General features: G+C 55.2%; 2 protein-coding genes across 2 annotated transcripts; one reads left to right on the forward strand and one right to left on the reverse strand.

Annotated features, from left to right (window-relative positions):
- Positions 1-3,636: 3,636 nt before the first annotated feature.
- RND2 (Rho family GTPase 2) lies at positions 3,637-9,744 on the reverse strand. Its single transcript, XM_055575787.1, has 5 exons — positions 9,579-9,744; positions 9,006-9,093; positions 7,793-7,902; positions 6,977-7,111; positions 3,637-6,789 (listed from the first exon to the last, which is right to left on the reverse strand). The coding sequence occupies exons 1-5, from the start codon at positions 9,678-9,680 to the stop codon at positions 6,523-6,525; spliced, it is 702 nt and encodes a 233-aa protein (XP_055431762.1). The 5' UTR covers positions 9,681-9,744; the 3' UTR covers positions 3,637-6,522.
- Positions 9,745-11,137: 1,393 nt separating this feature from the next.
- Positions 11,138-17,928, forward strand: VAT1 (vesicle amine transport 1). The gene is made up of 6 exons (XM_055575788.1): positions 11,138-11,622; positions 14,519-14,726; positions 15,120-15,290; positions 15,395-15,484; positions 16,019-16,260; positions 16,424-17,928. The coding sequence occupies exons 1-6, from the start codon at positions 11,209-11,211 to the stop codon at positions 16,505-16,507; spliced, it is 1,209 nt and encodes a 402-aa protein (XP_055431763.1). The 5' UTR covers positions 11,138-11,208; the 3' UTR covers positions 16,508-17,928.
- Positions 17,929-17,946: the final 18 nt, after the last annotated feature.

Genomic DNA, 17,946 nt, shown 5'->3' on the forward strand with positions numbered 1-17,946 from the left:
CTCAAATGACTACTTACGTGGGTCTTCCCAGCTGTTAGGCTGTGGGACTCTGCAATAAACTAGTCCCAAGTGGAGAGAAAAATCTTCCCTTGGTGAAGCCTGGGGTCTGGTGAGGGGAGGTCTCTCCTGGAGGCAAAGGGCTTTGGGGGCTGTCTCAGGGCGCTCTGCAGCTGCCAGGGTGAGAAGCCTTCTGGTGGGAGCATTATCTAGCAAGCATACAGAGGCTGTGAAAGCCATGGAAACCGAGATTTGTGCTGGAGCCTCTGGTTTCTAACCCAATGTCGGAAAAATTAAGGGAAAAATAATCTCTACAGGAATTCAAGAGGCCGTTTCCTGGGACTTCCTTGATGGTCCAGGAGTTAAGAATCGGCCTTCGAATGCCAGGGAAGTAAGTTCAACTCCCAAATGGGGAACTCAGATCCCACATGCCCTAGGGCAAGTAAGCCCGTGGGCCTGACTCAGGGGTCAGGCCCTTTAATTAATTTAATTAATTAAAATTAAATTTTAATTAATTTAAAAAACAAGAGCCCTTTCCCTGAAGATGTGGTCCCAGGGCTGTGCTGGAGAAGACAGTGATAACCTCTTGCTTCCCACCAAAGCCTAATCTCTCTCCCCAGGATCCATCCTAAAGCGCAGGCTTTGTCTTCTCCGCACCCCCAGGCCAGCCCTGGGCTTTTCTCAGCCTTTAGCCCAACACCAACCTCCATTACTCCAACTCTTTGCTGAGGCCTCGGTAGCTTCCCTGTGCCTCTGGAGCCCGTGGGGTGTGGAGAGGGACAGAGGAGCATGACACCCTTGCCCAGAGAGGCGGTGGTTGCACTACACCGTGAATGCACTGCATGCCACGGAATTGTACACCTTAAAATGGATAGTTTCACCTTATGTGGGTTTCACTTTAATTAAAAAACAAGAACAGAGCTGCCCTGGCAGCTCTTTGGCGAGGAAAGAGAAGCTGGGCCTCTGGGAGGCTGTGAGGGTGGAGCCCCCTTGCCGGGAGTGGCAAAGAACGACAATGGGAAGGCCAGTCTGGGCCCGCCCCCTCCTCCAGCAGGACCAGATGGGAACTGCGGCTGGGGAGAAAGGCCCAACTGGGGCAGTGCCGCCGCCGCCGCATACAGCACTCAGTGAAAGCGAGGAGGCCGCAGCCGCCGCTCATTTGCATCATAAGTGATTGGTTTTCCCTGCTCGTCCCTCATTAGGACACAATGGACAGTTGTTTGCTGGCGCAGCAGATCCATTTACCAAGGGAAAGAGGACACAGAGCAAGAGTGACTGATGGGCTATAGTAAGTTGGGGGGGAGGGGGGAGCCCGCCTCCGCTCCCCTGTCCCCTCTCCCCCCCACTTCAACTCCTGTTCTCACACAATGAGAAGGGACCCCAAGAGCAAGGCAACCCCCTCATTTTACAGATGAGGAGACTAAGATGCTAAGAGAGGATGAGACTTGCTAAAGTCAAACAGCGAGTTCATGGCAGAGCTGGGGCTTCTAGAATCTATAGTCTCACTTCTAAACTCTCATTTCAGGCTTCATTCCACTGGCCTGCCACACCTTTTCCATTCCCAGCTTGCCCCTCTACCTCTCTGTGGTCTCCTTCCTTCTGTTCCAGGCCTTGGATTTCATCAATTCTCTCTCCTGTGTCTCTCTAATCTATGTTCCCGCTCTCTCTGTATTTTTTCCTCCTGGTTTCTAGGCAGCTAGGATAATTACTAAACTTCTAATTAACCCCTGCCCTAACGAGGGTGGGTCTGGCAGGAGAGGCAGCAATTTTGAAACTGTCTTCGTGTGTTTAGGGGATTGTTGGGGTGTGGGAGGGCGGTTTATAAACCAGGCACTAGAACAGACACATGATACATGTTGCCTCATTCCATCCTTTCAGTTGTTGGAGGCAGTGATCTTAGAGACAGGCTCAGAGAGGCTGGGGAAATTGCACAAGAGCACCCAGCTGCCAAATGGCAGCTATCTGACTCAAAAATCTCCACCTTGCTCCTCATCGCTCTCTGGTACAGAGGCTAAAGCAGGGTATGGGGGCCCCTGATTCCAGGTTCATTTAGGTACAACCTTGCTGAAGGAGGCCACTGCTTTGTTGCTTCCCTGAGGCAGAACCTGCCTCCCCCTCCCTACTTTCAGGTCCCACCTTCCTCTGGGCCCCTTTGGCATGATGGTGAAATTTCACAGATGCAAGCTTTTGCCCCTGGTGGGGGTGGGGGGTTGGTGAGATAGCAGTCAAGAGGGAGAAAACTGACAGACCCAGACTGTGGCAGTCCCCCTCCTGCTGACACCTCCTCCCACTTCCTTGTCTGCCCCTCCCCTTTGTGGGTCAAGCTTGCCAGCATCTGCGTCTGTCTCATTGTGCTCTGGGGGAAGGGGAGATTCGGGGTGAGTGGGTGTCTGTGTGCATGAACATAAGGCCTCCGGGTTCATTCTGACACTGAATGAAAAACTCACCAATTATTCGTCCAATCCCATTAATATGCAGACAGACATCTGTTATTTAGGAGTCAACAGCAGAGGCATTTTCTTAGGGGGGAGGAACACTCATGTATGTGTCCCTCTTGTTTCTTTGGCTGCTGGGGAGCAGGGCGGTGGATTGGGGGGGGCGGGTAGCTGTTTGGGAATCACCCCACATGCCTGCACTGGGAGCCTCCCCTCTCTCTGACCCTCACTCCCAGCCTTGAGGAGAAGGAGTAGAAGGTTGGCTAGAAATGGAGAGAGACCTGGGAACCCAGCTGGAAGGGGGAAGAGGGGGAGGGGGCTGCACTGTACAGAACTCCTTTGTTGGCAGAGAGGAAAGTGGGGGGTTCTCTGAAGAGCTGAACCCCTTTCCTAGGGAAGAGAGTGGAGCAAAGGAGACAGCTGTACTAGGATCGCCTGCCAGGGTTCTGGCGTCCACAAGGAACCTCAGGGACGTGACCTTAGCCCCCAGCTCTGACCAGTCTGCCTGTATCTGGAGTGGGGTTACTATGGCAACATGGGGCCCTCACCCAGACTTCAGAAAAGGTAGTAATGAGTGGAGTTCAGAAAAATGGAGACCAAAGGACATCAGCCTTTGGAGGAGTCCCTAGAGCTCTCTCTGGCCCTCAGGATAGGTGTGGAGACATCTGAGCTCCCCTTCCTGTCTTCTGGTCTTCCTCCAGCCTGAAGCCCAGCACAAGAGGGCCCCTCAAAGAAGCTTTTCCTGCTTCCATCAGGTCTGCTTTAGAGACAGTCAAGCCTGGTGTCTACGTGGTAAATAATAAAGCTTGACAGCAACTCAGACCCAAAGGGGTCTGATCCAAAGGGTCAAACAACTTTTGTACATTCTTTCTCCTCTCTGAATCCTCAACAGCGCAGTGAGGCAGATATGGCCATCAACTCCCTTTTCCATGTGTGAAAACCAAGGTTCAGACGTGTGCAGGGCTCCTCAAAGGCTCCCCAGGGAAGCAGCAGCAGAGCGGGGACCCAGACCCTTGGACCTCTGCCTCCAGATCTCAAGCACTTTCCATGACCATCCCTTCTGGAAAGGCTGGGATCCTGAGGGGGATGAACCTCTGTCAAGCTGTAGGCTCTTCCCCTCTGCCATCCCTTCCTTCCTCTCCTCCCTTCAAGGCAGGCTGATTGGGGGCGGGGGAGTGTGTTAAGAAACACTGGAGGCATCACAGTGTGATTAGTTGTTTATTTCATTAAATGATTAACGAGGCTACATTGTTTCCCAAAGGAGTATCTAATTTGTGGGGGAAACAGCTGCAGGGGAGGAAGCTGGATCTGACTTCTGCATCTGGGGTGGGGGTAGATCCCCCCCATTCCAGCCGGCAGGGGCCTTTGAGGATCTAGGAACAGAAACAGTCCCATTCCCTCCTCCTATCCTTTGGGCTCCTCAGCCTAGAGGCACAGCCTCCTCCGTGGAAATAAAACGTCTGGCAGCCCAGACCTGCAGAGGGGACAAAAATCTGTTCCCGGTGGTACTGGAAATGTATTAAACTTTGGGGGTTCCTCCAGCTGATTTATCTTCCTAATTATGTTTGCTTTAGGCAGATATTGAAATGCATTTGCGTTCCCTGAGCCCGGCAGGAGAGGGAGGTTGGGATGTATTTTGGCAGCTACAGGCTTGAGCCTGCTTTGTACCAAGGTGATGAGAAGCCACAGCCCCAAAATCCCAAGACAGTGGTAGTCAGGCCCCCTTGGGGGAAGGGTCAGGCCTCTAGGGCCAGACTGAGATCCACAGAGCTGGGCCCCAGCCCTCTCCAGCGCCCTCGGTCCAGGACTTGCAGAGGATCTTGGAGTTAGCCCCTAAGCTGGTCTCAGTTTCAGAGGGTGGGGTACCCAGTGCCCTTGAAGCTGTCCCAGAATCCTTGAGTAGACTGGCTGAGATGGACAGGGTCTCAGAGGAAGAGGGAGAATATGGAGTGTCTGACAAGCCAGGAGGGGGTGGGGATTTCCTTTCCTCTAAGACTGGACCCTGGCAAAGGGAAGGGAGAAGCTATTCGGCCACACAATGCAGCACGCAGGATCTTAGTTCCCTGACCAGGAACGGAACTCATGCACCCTGCAGTGGAAGCAGTCTTAACCACCGGGCCACCAGGGAAGTCCCAAGGGAAAAGCTATTTTAACAGCTTTAATAGCATCACAGAGCTGAACCCCCCACCCCCACCCTGGGTCACCTCATCCAAACAACCATCTATCTAAGAAACCAAATCTGGTCACTTTATTTTCTGCTTGAAACCTCTTTGGCCACCTCACATCCCCAGAATGAACTCCTGGTTACTTTGTGGGGCCTGCATCGATGTACCTTCCCAGCCTTGTCTTCCTCTCTCCCCGCCATGGCAGCCACAAACGTGCCATGCTCTTCCTCATCTCCACGTGTTCACACATGCTGTATCCTCCACTCAAGAGTGCCTTTCCTACCCCTTCCCTGCCTGGCAAACTCCTCTTCAACCCTCAAGGTCCTGGCTCAGAGAATGGGCTTCTGAGGCTGTAAGGAGCTCCCACAAATGAGGCACCATCACACCGGGGGTACCTCTCTTCCCCACTGGGCTGGCCTCGAGCGTATAAGACTAGTGCTTTCAGAATCCCAGGCCAGTGTCGGGCACACAGTTGGTGCTCAGTACACACTTGTTCAATGAATGAGGGAGGGAGGGGCTGTGAATTAGAAGGGGGGGATCCCAGCAGATGGGAGGGTAAGGTCTGTGTTCTCTCCCAGAAGTGTGTCTCAAGAACGGGCTGGCTGGGGGAGGGGAGAGCCATGGATGGTTCCTGGGGGAGAATGTCACCGAAAAGAGGCCAGTGGGATCAGAGCCAGGGAAGGAATACAGGACAATGTGAAACCAGACTCCGGAGAAAACAGACCAGCACTGTCTTTCTTGACAAGTACTCTGGCCAGTCCCTCCACTGGCTTTCCTTCTCTATCGGAGGTTGAGGAGGTGTGACCCTCGACTCTTATCTTGTGCTCCCTCCAAAATTATCAAGTTGCTCAGGATGGAAAGATGGATTCAGCCCCTGCCCCAGCCACCAAGGAGATCCCAGAATCAAATGACTGTCCCCTTGGGAAACTTCACTCTGCATGGGGTCAGCTGGATGCAGAGGCTTTTAATGTCCTACCCCAAAGCTCCCAGGGCACCAGCTGATTCCAAGTTGGGGCTGGAGATAGTGATCAAGGGTCCTGGACCACTTCAGCAGGCCCCCTCCCACATTTGCAGGGGGCCCCAGTTGGGCTGAGTAATGAATTGCACATCAGTCCACTTTAAAACCCCCTAATGGCGTTAGGATTGTCTGGCTCATTAACTGAGATGAATAGTCCCAAGACACCTCTCTCTCCCACCTCTGGCTCCTAAAAGAACACTGCTGATCCAACCCACAGCTTTTTCCTCTGCTCTATCTGTGGGCATCGACAGGGAAGTTCTTCCTGAAGCCTAACTTTCCCTCCAGCTACTAGACACTGGTAGATTTTTTTTTTTTAAGAAAGCAACAAAACTAAAGCCACAGTCATTTTCCATGGACATGGGCTTTATTTGGACTCTACTGGGGGAAGGGAGGGAGGGAGCCAGGACTGGTGGGTAGATGGGGGCAGGGGGAGAGGGAGAGGCTCCTCAATTTGCTTTTTAATTTAGTGCATGTTGCCTGGAGGTTAGGATGAGTGAGAACAGCTGTGGAAGTGAGAGGTGAGGAAGAAGGAAGGTCAGCAAGTGGACACTTTCCTTGGGGAAGCGTGCCAGGACCAGGATATGGGGACTGGAGGTGGGGAGGAAGGCACCCCTCATACACTGAGACTCAACCAAGGTCACTGCTTGCTGCTGGCTTCCCCAGACCCCTGGCCCCATCCCAGCCTGCTGCCCAGATGCCTGCTCTGCTAGTTCCCTCAACTTGCCTTGGACAGAAGCGGAATGAGGATGTGGGGAACAGTGGCACCCTTCTGCCTCCAACTCCCTTGTCAGGGAGAACTGTTCACTCGCCCGCCCTAAAGTCCCAAACAGAGTCAGGAGATCAGGAAGCCAGGACCAGCAGTGGGACAACTGTGCCCCAGGCCCCCCGCCTCCTCCCACAGGACCCCTCACATGAGGTTGCAGCTCTTGGCTCTATCCTTGTGTATCTCGCCCTCGTTTCCGTTCCCATTCCCATTCCCCCGGTCTGGCCGTCCTGCCAGCTGAGCAGATCGCTGTAGTCCCCGGCGTGAGTCAGTACGGCGCAGCTGCCTGTGGCCACGGCCGAGGGAGGCCACGGTGGCCACGTGGAAGACATCTCTGACGCTGCGCTCAGAGGACCGGGAAGAGCACTCTACATAGGACACAGCCCCCACCTGCTTGGCCAGCACAGTGCCCTGGAAGGATGGAGTGAGTGGAGAGGGTCATGGGACTTAGCCTGCAGTTCAGCAAGGGGGAAGGAAGCTGGGGCAGGGGGTTAAGGGATCAGGTCAGAGGCCAGGGCAAGGGATTAGCCAAATAGGGTGTTTTCAGAAAAGAGGCTGGGAGGGGCAGAGGTGAGAGGTCACAGATCAAGAGGCCCACCTGCTCATGCGTAACAGGGATAAGCCTCTGCTTGGACAGCTCCCTCAGTGTGGCCAGGTCAGTCCGCATGTCCAGTTTACAGCCAACCAGCACAACCTTGGCATTGGGGCAAAACTCTTGAGTCTCCCCTTGCCACTATTTGGAGCAAGAAAACAAAGTTATGCAGGGGTAGAAGGAGGCACAACATGTAGGAACCATCCCCCTGGCTCACAGCATGCAGGAATCATGCACCCCTCTAGTCTCTCCCATGTAATTAAGCAAGCAGGTGACACTGGTGGGCTTGGGCTGAAAAGCACGCAGAGCTGTGGGAGAAGGGAAAGAAGGAGAAGGCAAGGGTGGGGGCCATGCAGGGTTGGCCAGCTTGGAACCTTCCCATTCCCACCCCCTTTCCCAAATTTGTTCCTGGGAACAGACCAATCCCCCCTCTCTTCCCACAACTGCAACTGAGAACTGGGGCTGCCTTAGCCGACTTCTGTCCATTCACCATGGGCTTTTCTCATGGAAATAGGGGCCTGCAGAGGACACCACAGGGGCTTTCCTGAGCTCCAGCAGCAGCATTCCCATCTCCACCATCCAGGGGCTCCCACATCCAGGGACAAGTAATCCCTTGAGTACTTCTCCCTGTTGTCCCTCATGTCCCCCAGATGCCATATCCAGCTCTAGGACTGACTTCCAGGAAGTCAGGGATGATGGGAAAAGTTGAGGGTGTCACACACTTTCTCCCTAATGGCCATGCTCAGCTTTAATTCCCTCCTCCTGGCCCATGCATTTCCCTGTCCCCCTCAGTCTAGCTGTCCTGCTTCCCCAGGCTCCCACCTTCTTAAGGACACTGTCCAGTGTTTCCGGTCGGCTAATGTCGAAGCAGATGAGCACAGCGTCCGAGTCAGGATAGGCCAGAGGCCGGACGTTATCATAGTAAGAGGAACCTGAGAGAAGACAGGGAGGGAGGGGACAGACGAGGGTCCTGAGAGTGAGGAAAGCCTGGAAGGGAATGGGAGACCTTAGCAATCCTGGCGGTTAAGGCATGCTGAGCAGAATGGGAAACAGTGGGTATTAGTCCCCATCAAGGAGTCTGTTTCTCCGAGGAGAGCAGACAGAAGGGAGATTAGGGGGCAGAAATAAGCTCTTCACTTCCCTAGGTGGGTCTCTAAAAGTAATCATTCTTAATCTCTTCTGGGTCTTTGAGAAGCTCATGAAATCATTCAACATTCTCACAAAATTTTGCATGTGCTTTCTGGGCTTTGACAGACATCTTCTATAGCTCTCCAGGGGAGCCAAGCAAAAATTTAAAACAAAACAAAACACCCTCCCTTTTTGGAGATGAATGGGCAGGAGCAGAGCTCTTCCACTCTCCTCCTGGGAACTGATCTTGGATTTCTACAGTTCAGTCTAGAGAAGCAGTTTCCTGCTGCACCCCCTCACCCCAAGAAATTCTAAATGTCTTTTCTAAACCCAGCCTTAGCTCCTAAGAAATATGTTCCAAAACAAAAGTCATTCCTTCCCAACTTTTCCAGGTATGCAGAATCCAGCTGAGGGGACAGGCTTTCTCCTTCAGGTCAAGGTTTCTATGTGTCTCTGAAAGCTCTGCCTCAGTTTCCCTGGCTTTAAGCAAAATATTGATTTTCCTTCCTCCTAGAATTGGATGGACTGGAGAAGGCGATGGCACCCCACTCCAGTACTCTTGCCTGGAAAATACCATGGACGGAGGAGCCTGGTGGGCTGCAGTCCATGGGGTCGCTAAGAGTCTGACACGACTGAGCGACTTCACTTTCACTTTTCACTTTCATGCATTGGAGAAGGAAATGGCAACCCACTCCAGTGTTCTTGCCTGGAGAATCCCAGGGACGGGGGAGCCTGGTGGGCTGCCGTCTATGGGGTCGCACAGAGTCAGACACGACTGAAGGAACTTAGCAGCAGCAGCAGCAGAATTGGATGGACGGGCTGGGTTGAACTAGAGCCTAAGGATCTAGTCCAGGGAGGGATTACTGGGAGGCCTGGAAGTCAGGGTGACCCCGAGGGACTTGGCTACCTGAAGTGTCCCACATGTTGAGCTCAATGCGGCGCTTGTCGATCTCAAAGCTCGCGGTGTAGTTCTCAAACACGGTGGGGACATAACTCTGCAGACACGAATGGGTCAAGATGAGATCCTCCAGTCCTCACCCCAGACAAATGCACTCCTAATTCCCACACCCCGTGTAGCCCAGCCCCAGGACCCAAGTTGGTCCGGTGTTGGGCAAAGGGGAGATCCCGGGAGCGGCTGCCTCAGCGGAATTTCTGCCAGGCTCCCGGACCCCCCTCTCGGTCCTTTCAGGCCCTAATTCTTCTTCTTTCCAATGCCTAGGACCACCCCCCTCGACATTTCCCTGGCGCCCCCTCCGGGATCCTCTGGTTCTTCCAAGCCCCATTCATCTCACCCTGCTCCCCAATTCCTCCCACCCCAAACCTCTGCAGTCTTTCCAGAAACCCTAACGCCTTCCCCAGTCTTCCAAACCCCTCTCTTGGATCCCTGGTTACCTCAGCACTCATTTCCGTCCGTCCCCCAGGCCCCAGTCACCCACCCCCGCGGCCCCAGCGCCCCCCTCCCAAGACGCCGGTTCCTCACCCCGGGGTAGGCGTCCTTGGCGAACACCTGCAGCAGCGCCGTCTTGCCGCACTCCGCGTCCCCCACCACCACGATCTTGCAGCGGCCGCTCTGCCCCTCCATAGTCCCGGCTACGCGCCGGCCCCCCGCGCAGCCCCCCTCCCGGGCTCCGCTGCCGCCTCCCCCGCCGCTGCAGCTGCAGCCGCTCGGGCCGCCGACACCGGCATCTCTCGGGCCCGCGCCGAGCCCCCGCCCGGGGCCGCGGCCCCCCCTCCGCCCCGCCCCCAACCCGGCGGCCGCGCCCCCAGCCCCTCCTCCCACCCCCGCTGCCGGGGGGCGGGGCCCAGAGGAGAGGGGCGGGGCCCGGGGCCCAGGAACAGGGTTCTTGCGCGCGGAGCGATAGGGCCCCTGCGGCTTTGGGGCCCGCTGAGCGGGGTTGTTTGACTGACTTCACTTCCTCCGGCCTGGGATTGGGGCGGAGTTCGGGGAAAGTTCTGAGAGGCAGGATAGGAGCTGCACACGCATGAGGCTTGGGCCTTCTGCGTGCCCACGCGTGAACGTCGGTGTGTTACTGAGGACACGCGCGGGGGCACCCATCCACTTTCTGAACTGAAGGGGGCGCGAGAAGGTAGGGGGGAAAAGGAGTCTTTTTGGTTTAGTGTCTCTCTTCGACTCTCAAGTCCCGGCAGGGAGTCTTGAGGATATGTAGGAAAGGACTCCAACACACCTACCAGGACAATGGTGACGTCATGGCTTTCCGTTTCCATGGCAACGGCCGGTCGGGTCTGGGGCTGCAGTGATTTAACCGCGGGCCCGGACTAGCAGGGAAGCATGGACTGAGCTTCTCCAGCCAAGCGCAGGGTGGAAAGTTTTTGGGAAGCTGCGTCCTCTGGTGGATGCTTCGCGGAGAAGAGAGAAAGAAGAGGAAGACAGAACTGCCCAGGGTGACAGCCCTGCTGGAACCAGAGACAAGCTCTAAAATCATTTCAGGCTTGATTCGGAGCCTAACATTAATTAAACCTGTTTTGCATGTGCATGGCATCTTTTACCTTTCAAAAGCGCTTCTTTAAATAGAGGATACTCGATTTAATTGTATCTTTACCCTGTAAGGATAACTGGAGCAAGCAACATCATTTCCATTTTACGGAAGGAACAATTGAGGCACAGAGCTTTAACAAAGATAGATGGCTCGGTCACCCTGCTCCAGTTTTGCCACTGCAAGAACACAAAGAGTGGATCACATATGGGTAGTGTCAGAGCCTGAGGACCAGCTGGGTCGAGTTCCGCTCCACAGGTGGCTGGCTCCCCACATCTGACGGAAGTTCAGGTTTTGGGATCGTCCTTCAGACTGTCCCTCAATATATTTTAAAACTTATTTGTCATGAATACATAAATTAACTCGCTGTCTTCCTGATCCCAAGAATGACCTCGCGTGAGTCCGTACCCATAAGCTCGTCTCCCCTTCTCGCGCTCCCGCCGCACCTGCCGGGTGGCCCTGGCCCTTTAAGTCGGCGCACGAGGCCCCGCCCCCGCCCTGGCGCCCCGCCCCTCCCGCTCAGAGTCCTGCAGCCTGCGCTAGTCCTGACGCGCCCCGCCTTCCCCAGCGGTGCACTCTCAGTCCAGCTGTGCGCCCACGTCGCGAGTCTCAGCCATGTCCGCCGAGAGAGAGGTAGCCGAGGCGGCCACCGCGGTGGCGGCGGCCGAGGCAGGGGCTGGAGAAGATGCCTCTTCGCAGCCCCCGAAGGCGGAGGCAGCCTGCGACGCTCAGCCGTCTGCGGCCTCCGAGGGGCCCGCCGCCCCCTCGCCGCCGCCGCCGCTGCTGCGCTGTTTGGTGCTCACGGGCTTCGGCGGCTACGACAAGGTGAAGCTGCAGACCCGGCCGGCCGCCCCTCCAGCCCCGGGGACCGGCCAGCTGACGCTGCGCGTCAAGGCCTGCGGGCTCAACTTCGCTGACCTTATGGCCCGGCAGGGGCTGTACGATCGGCTCCCGCAGCTGCCCGTCACTCCCGGCATGGAGGGCGCGGGCGTGGTGATAGCTGTGGGCGAGGGCGTAAACGACCGCAAGGTGAGCGGGCCAGTGCGGGGCAGGGCGGGGAGAGGCTGAGCAGGCTACCGGGCAGTGGGGCACGAGTGGGCGGGCGCCGGGGGTGTGGCAGAGCTGGGGAAAACTGGCACGAACCCGGGTAGACGGGCTCGGAAGAGCACAGGACAGGAGACTGTGCTCTGAGGCTCCTGGAGAACTGGGCTTATATTGGGGAGTGGGGGTTGAGATGGAACCCTTGCCCGCTCCCCAAATGTTTTAATCGTGGCCGCCGCCCAAAAGCGGCGGTGGTGCTGGGTGGGTGGGAAAACAATAAGGAGCCTATGCGCATGCGCTCAGTGAGCTTCCCGGCCGCACCCCCCCCCCTCCCAACTCCCACCACCCATGAAACCTATTCGGTACCCCTGCCCCCTGAACTCTCCGCGGGTAATTGTCGTCTGTGACTCTGAGTGACGGTGGGGGCCTTTCCCCTCACCCCTGCCGAGGAAGCTTGAAGAGCTCTGTAGTCGGAGTTGGGCGGGGGCTCGGGGCCGTGCCAGAGCGCTAGTCACATGCTGCCCCGTGGTCTGTGGGGGTGTGAGGCGGCCCCTCCCAGAGCCCGGCCAGGGAGACAGGCACGCCCATCATGAAGGAGAGGGAGTCCGCCACCCGCTTCCCCGCACACCGGCCTTCCACTGATCGTGGGGGTAGGGGTAGGAGTGGGACTGCTTTGGGGGGCGGGAGGCGAGATTGGGTGTCTGGATCTTTGTCTTGGGCTCTCTGTCTCCCGTGACTGCAATATCTCCTCCGCCCGTGACTCAGCCAAGCGGACCACGACCTCAGGGGCGCCGCCCTTGGGAACTTGGGGCAGAACCCACCTCTGCCTTCCTCGGAGGGGCCCTTCGCCTCAGGAACCGAGCTGGTGCCCATTTGGACTGGGAAGGGGGTGGGGGTGTGGCACCGTGAGCAGGTTGGCCCAGCTCTGCCGGTCTGTGTCTCCTTTTTATTTATCATTAATCTTGGCCAAAACCCCAGACACCGAATAGATCCAAATGATCAACTGTTTGAGAGACCTGGGGTAATAAGGCCTTTGCACGTCGTTTGTTGAGGGGTTTTCTTTTCAAATCAGGCCCCTTTCTGGAGAGACTCACCAAAGGCAGGCTTCATCATGCCAGACCTACAGGCCCCAGATCCCAGAGCTGAAAATTTTGGATTTATTGTACAAGCATACATCGCCTTCCTCCTTAAAGGGCTTCTCCCTGGATTCAGCTTCCACCCCACCCTTTCCCCTGACTTCTAACTAATCCTACTCTGGGAAGGTGCTAAGAGGAATTTTTTTTTTTTTTTTTTGATGGAGTTTTAGTTCATGTTACTGCTCAAGGCCAACTACCTAACCCCTTCTCCCCACACTTTCCGCTTTGAAAATACAGGATATCCTGTCCAGGGTAAGAATCTGATGTAAGAGGCTGAATTCTGAGGGGAGAGCCCTTCCTCGCTTCTGATATCTGAGCTGGGGAGGGGTCCTGGGCTGAGGGATGAGCATTAGCCTTGGTGAGTGGATCTTGGTCTGGACCAAATCTGGGACTGGCCACCACCTAGACTGACCAGTACACTTTTCCCAGCTCTCGATGGTTATTTCTGAGTCTGCTAGTCCTGAGTCCTGGGGAGGCCATTCCCCAGACCTCCTCAGGCCAGTGCTTGTGAAGAAAGATGCTAGTCTCCCTCAGTACTCCTCCTCAGTGGAGTGTGGGGGCTTGAGGGCATGAAAAAAGGGTATGTGTGGGTGTCCCATCCCCCTACCCCATGGATCTCAAGTCTGGTTACTATGCCGAATTCCCATCATTCCTGGCAGGATCCAAGACAGACTCAGATTGTCCTGGAACAGATCCCACACCTCCCTCTTCACGCTCTTCAGAGAACCATGAGAGGCTTTCCTCCACAGACTGCCCCCTTTCCCCTGTCCTCCTCTTGACCCTGGTTGTTAAACTGGAGGGAAAGCTCCTGTTTTCTTTGCTCCCTTTCCCTCCTGCTAGGAGGCTCTTGTGCCATTGGCTGAGGGCCTGGGGAAGGAGAAGAGGATGTCTTTTCCTGATAGGTGGGATGGTGTGGGTGGCTTTCTTTGTCCACTGCCCCTTTCCCCAGTCACTGGGTGAAGGTTCTTTCTGAGCCCTGGGTGCTACTCAGAGACCTTTACTTGCACTTCCGTATGGCCCTTAGCACATACTGCCCTATTCCTTCAGCTTTAAGATTGGTGACTGCCCCTCCTTGCTTCTGGTATTGTCATCATTGTCATGATTATTACCTAACACTACGAAGTTCTTACTGTGTGCCAGATATTAGGCTAAAAAAATCACTGAATGATATATATTTTTTTGCCACTTAATCCTCATTAACTGCCCTGTTTTACAGATAGGAGACCTGGGGCTCAAAAAGGTTAGACAGTGTTTATTTGTCCAAGATCATACTGTCAGCAAACAATGGAGCCTTTTTTTTTTATAGCCAAAGCAGTTTGATATCTTCACCGGTATTTCATGCTGCCCCAACTATATGCTTCTTACACAATAGTAAAGTGTAAGATTTGTAAGTGGAGATAAGGCCAGTATCTTCCTCAGGGAGCTGACATGAGTTTTGAGTGTTTATATACAGTGATTACAATAGGCCCTGACCCTTGGTAAGCAGTCAATAAAGATACATGGTTATTGTTTTTGATGATATTACTACTATTATTATTATAACCATTACTCTGAGCCCTGCTGCTGCTTGTACTATTACTTCATTGCCAGGAAGAGGGCCTTGTGCACAGTGGAATGTCGTAAATTACTAGCAGGTGAATGAATGAGTGAATGAATGATGCTCTTTTTTTTTTTATAGTTGATGTACAATGTTGTGTTAGTTTCTGGTATACAGCAAAGTGATTCAGTCTCTTTTTCCATTCTTCAAGATAGGGGACCGAGTGATGGTGTTGATCCGGTCAGGCATGTGGCAGGAGGAGGTGACTGTGCCTTCGGCCCAGACATTCCTGATGCCTGAGGCCATGACTTTTGAAGAAGCTGCTGCCTTGCTGGTCAATTATATCACAGCCTACATGGTCCTCTTCGACTTTGGCAACCTACGGCCTGGCCACAGCGTCTTGGTACACATGGCTGCAGGTGACAGGCACCCTCCATTTATCCGCTTCCCTTATCCCACCCAGATTTCCTTCCAGGCCCCTTCCTTGCTGCATGTCTGGACTGTTGTCATGGCAACACTGGCTGCCTTGGCCTATGGTGCCCAGAGGCCTCTGCAGTGTTGTTGCCATGGTAACATTCAGGCACCAGGTCCAACCTGGTGTGCTATCCATAGCAACGTGCCCCCACCCAGCAGCCCCTCCTTGCCAGTCACCCTCCCCCCAGTTGTCAGTCTTGGAAATTAGACATGGGATGATGGAAGAAAGCCTCAGAATGAACCTAGGCAAAATGATGGGCTGGATCCTTGAGGGGTGGGAATGGGGAGTGGTGGCTAGGCAACCCATATCCCCTCCTTATGAAAGTGTCTTGCTTTAGGGGGTGTGGGTATGGCTGCCTTGCAGCTGTGCCGAACAGTGGAGAATGTGACCGTGTTTGGAACAGCCTCAGCCAGCAAGCATGAGGTGCTGAAGGAGAATGGAGTCACACACCCCATCGATTACCACACGACTGACTACGTGGATGAGATCAAGAAGATCTCCCCCAAAGGTCTCAGGGAATGGGAAGGGCTCGGGTGGCATGGGACTGGGGAGGGGGCGTGTCTCCAGATCTGTGGCTCCTAATGCTGTTCTTGGCCCCCTACTCTGTGACAGGTGTGGACATTGTCATGGACCCTCTGGGTGGGTCAGATACTGCCAAGGGCTACAACCTCCTCAAACCCATGGGCAAAGTAGTCACTTATGGTGAGTGAGTGGGCCAGATCAAGGGGGAGTTTGGGAAAGCATTGTGGGTCTGAGGGGTGGGATATTAGGGGCCCGGGGCTTTTGAAGGCAGAAGGTGTGGAGACTCCGGTGCTCTGAGAAAGCATTGCTGTTAGGATGGTCCTGGTTATTGCATTCAGGTTGCTGCCTCCTGGGTGTACCTACTGTCCTCTTTCATGAGTCATAGCAAATTCGGTGTTGTGTGTTCTTGTTTGGGGATTATTCCTGATACAATATCAACCTGTCTGCTTTCCTCTGTCCTACTTCCCGGGCTTCTTGGGCCAGATGCATTTTCATTTAAAAAACTACTTCACACCCAAAATAAATAAGTAAAGCTCAGAGCAGTCTTTGAGTCAGTTGGGCCAGGTAGCCAGCAGGTGGTAGAAGGTTCTTCTGTCACTCCTGGTGCCGGCATAGATAATTGTAAGGGGTCTGCAGCGGCAGATGAGCATGAATCCAGACACGCAGGGATGTGCCTGGCCCCTGGATTCACAGCTGTGTATCTTTATGCCTCAGGAATGGCCAACTTGCTGACGGGTCCCAAGCGGAACCTGATGGCCCTGGCGCGCACATGGTGGAATCAGTTCAGCGTGACTGCTCTGCAGCTGCTGCCGGCCAACCGAGCCGTGTGTGGCTTCCACCTGGGCTACTTGGAGGGCGAGGTGGAGCTAGTCAGTGGTGTGGTGACCCGCCTCCTCGCTCTATACAACCAGGGCCACATCAAGCCCCGTATTGACTCCGTGTGGCCCTTTGAGAAGGTGAGTGTGGTGGCTCTGCAGGGAGGGCCTGGGTAGGACACCCAGGAAGGCTTGGGGGTCCCCAGAGGAGGAGTCCAGGGAGGAGGAGGGGGCCTGACCCCTTTAGGCCGGCTCTTAGAAGAGCCGGATGGTGCTGAAAGCAGAGTCTTGTCTTCCTCTCCAGGTGGCGGATGCCATGAGGCAGATGCAGGAGAAGAAGAACGTGGGCAAAGTCCTCCTGGTGCCTGGGCCGGAGAAGGAGAACTAAGCCGGGGGTTAGGCAACCCTCGGGGCCCGGGAAAGAGAGAAGTTAGGAAGCCATATGCTGTTGGCCACCAGACCCTCACTGTTCGGTCCATCCTCCGTCGCCGCACATTGCCCTCTCTCCCCGCAAGGCCCCTGTGGCGATGGCCTCTCCCATGCCCTGTTCTTTCTCTTTAGTCAGGGCTTCCCCCTCCCACCTTCCTGCCCTCTGAAGAGGTTGGGAAGTGACCACTTGGATGTCTGGGCCCTGCCAAGGGGACAGGGAGGGTCAGAGGGAGGCCAGCTGCTTCCTGCCCCCACCCTTTCCCCAGGCCCACTGTGCTGCTTTTGTGCCAAGATTAAGGTTAGCCAGTCCCTTCCTGTCTTGTTCTGTGTGCTTCCGCCTACCCCTCATCACCCGCCATGCCCCTGCCCCACACCTCCCCAAAGAATTGAAATGTCAGCTCAGGATATGGGGCCAATCTATGTGAATCCAGCATGTCCCTGTGTTGCCCTAGTGTCCCTTCAACCCGGGCCAGCCAGAGTCCCCCTTGTCGCAAGGCCTCGTCCTGTCGCCAACTTCTCGAGCACAATCGGGCTTCTCCCACCTCCAGGTGTTCTGCCGCTCTCAACCAGAGGTGCCTCTTCCAACTGGGGCGGGAGTCAGACCTGCCCCCTCTGTGGGAGGGACGTGGAGCCCCCTCAGCCCTCACTGAGTTCTCTGGATTTGCTCTCAGTGCCTTAGCAAAGGAAATCTTGCTTGTGTATGTGGGGGTCCCTGCCTCACACCTCCTCCCCGCCTCGTCCTCCCCAGTGCCTTCCTTGTTCTGCTGGAGCTGGGATTTCGCTGCTCCCCAGTCCCACAACACTGCCAAAAATCTGTGTGTGTGCCAGTGGGTGGGGGGCCAGCCCCTAGCCTCCTGGGGCCTGGGCCATGTCCTGTCTCTGGGGCCGTCGTTTCTCTGTGGTGGTGGAGGAGAAAGAGGCAGGGGAGCTTTCCCAACCTTGCAGCTAAGTGTGGCATTTACCAGCCAGAGCTCTGAGAGACGATGCCATCTGTGTCTTGTTCTGGGACCAACGTAAAAATCAAAGCACATTCTCCCTGCTGTCAAGGGAGGCAGCTTTTCAGTCAGCCCCAGACTTTGTTTACGTGGGTAAGGAGATAGAATAGGGGTTCAAAGTGGGGTGGTTTAGGACCTGGGCCACTGGAACCAAAGTGGGGACTTCCTGGGGCAGGGGTACAGTAGCTCCCTCTGCCCTGGGATCTGGGATGAGGGAGGGTTATTGCCCGAGCCATTGCCAATGGGAGGTGAGGGGGAGGGGCTCAGCCTCTTCATCGTCTGAATGAGGCAGAATAACATGTGAAGTGTGATTGTTTTCGCTTTTGTGTACCACCCCATTACCGAAGCTGCCTTTGTGTTTGTGTCAATAAAACACCAAACCCTGCGTCCTGGATCCTGCCTC

The sequence above is a fragment of the Bubalus kerabau genome, chromosome 4 (assembly GCF_029407905.1).
Source record: "Bubalus kerabau isolate K-KA32 ecotype Philippines breed swamp buffalo chromosome 4, PCC_UOA_SB_1v2, whole genome shotgun sequence".
In the NCBI taxonomy this organism is placed as follows: Eukaryota; Metazoa; Chordata; class Mammalia; order Artiodactyla; family Bovidae; genus Bubalus; species Bubalus kerabau.

What these genes read in the sequence shown, in the direction of transcription:
- VAT1 (XM_055575788.1), top strand. Translation starts at nt 11,209, where the DNA reads ATGTCCGCCGAGAGAGAGGTAGCCGAGGCGGCCACCGCGGTGGCGGCG. An exon ending in CAAGAAGATCTCCCCCAAAG is followed by an intron (nt 15,291 to 15,394) that starts GTCTCAGGGAAT and finishes ACTCTGTGACAG; the next exon opens with GTGTGGACATTGTCATGGAC. An exon ending in CCGTGTGGCCCTTTGAGAAG is followed by an intron (nt 16,261 to 16,423) that starts GTGAGTGTGGTG and finishes CTTCCTCTCCAG; the next exon opens with GTGGCGGATGCCATGAGGCA.
- RND2 (XM_055575787.1), bottom strand. Translation starts at nt 9,680, where the DNA reads ATGGAGGGGCAGAGCGGCCGCTGCAAGATCGTGGTGGTGGGGGACGCG. An exon ending in CAACATGTGGGACACTTCAG is followed by an intron (nt 7,903 to 9,005) that starts GTAGCCAAGTCC and finishes GTCTTCTCTCAG; the next exon opens with GTTCCTCTTACTATGATAAC. An exon ending in TGGACAGTGTCCTTAAGAAG is followed by an intron (nt 7,112 to 7,792) that starts GTGGGAGCCTGG and finishes TGCTCCAAATAG; the next exon opens with TGGCAAGGGGAGACTCAAGA.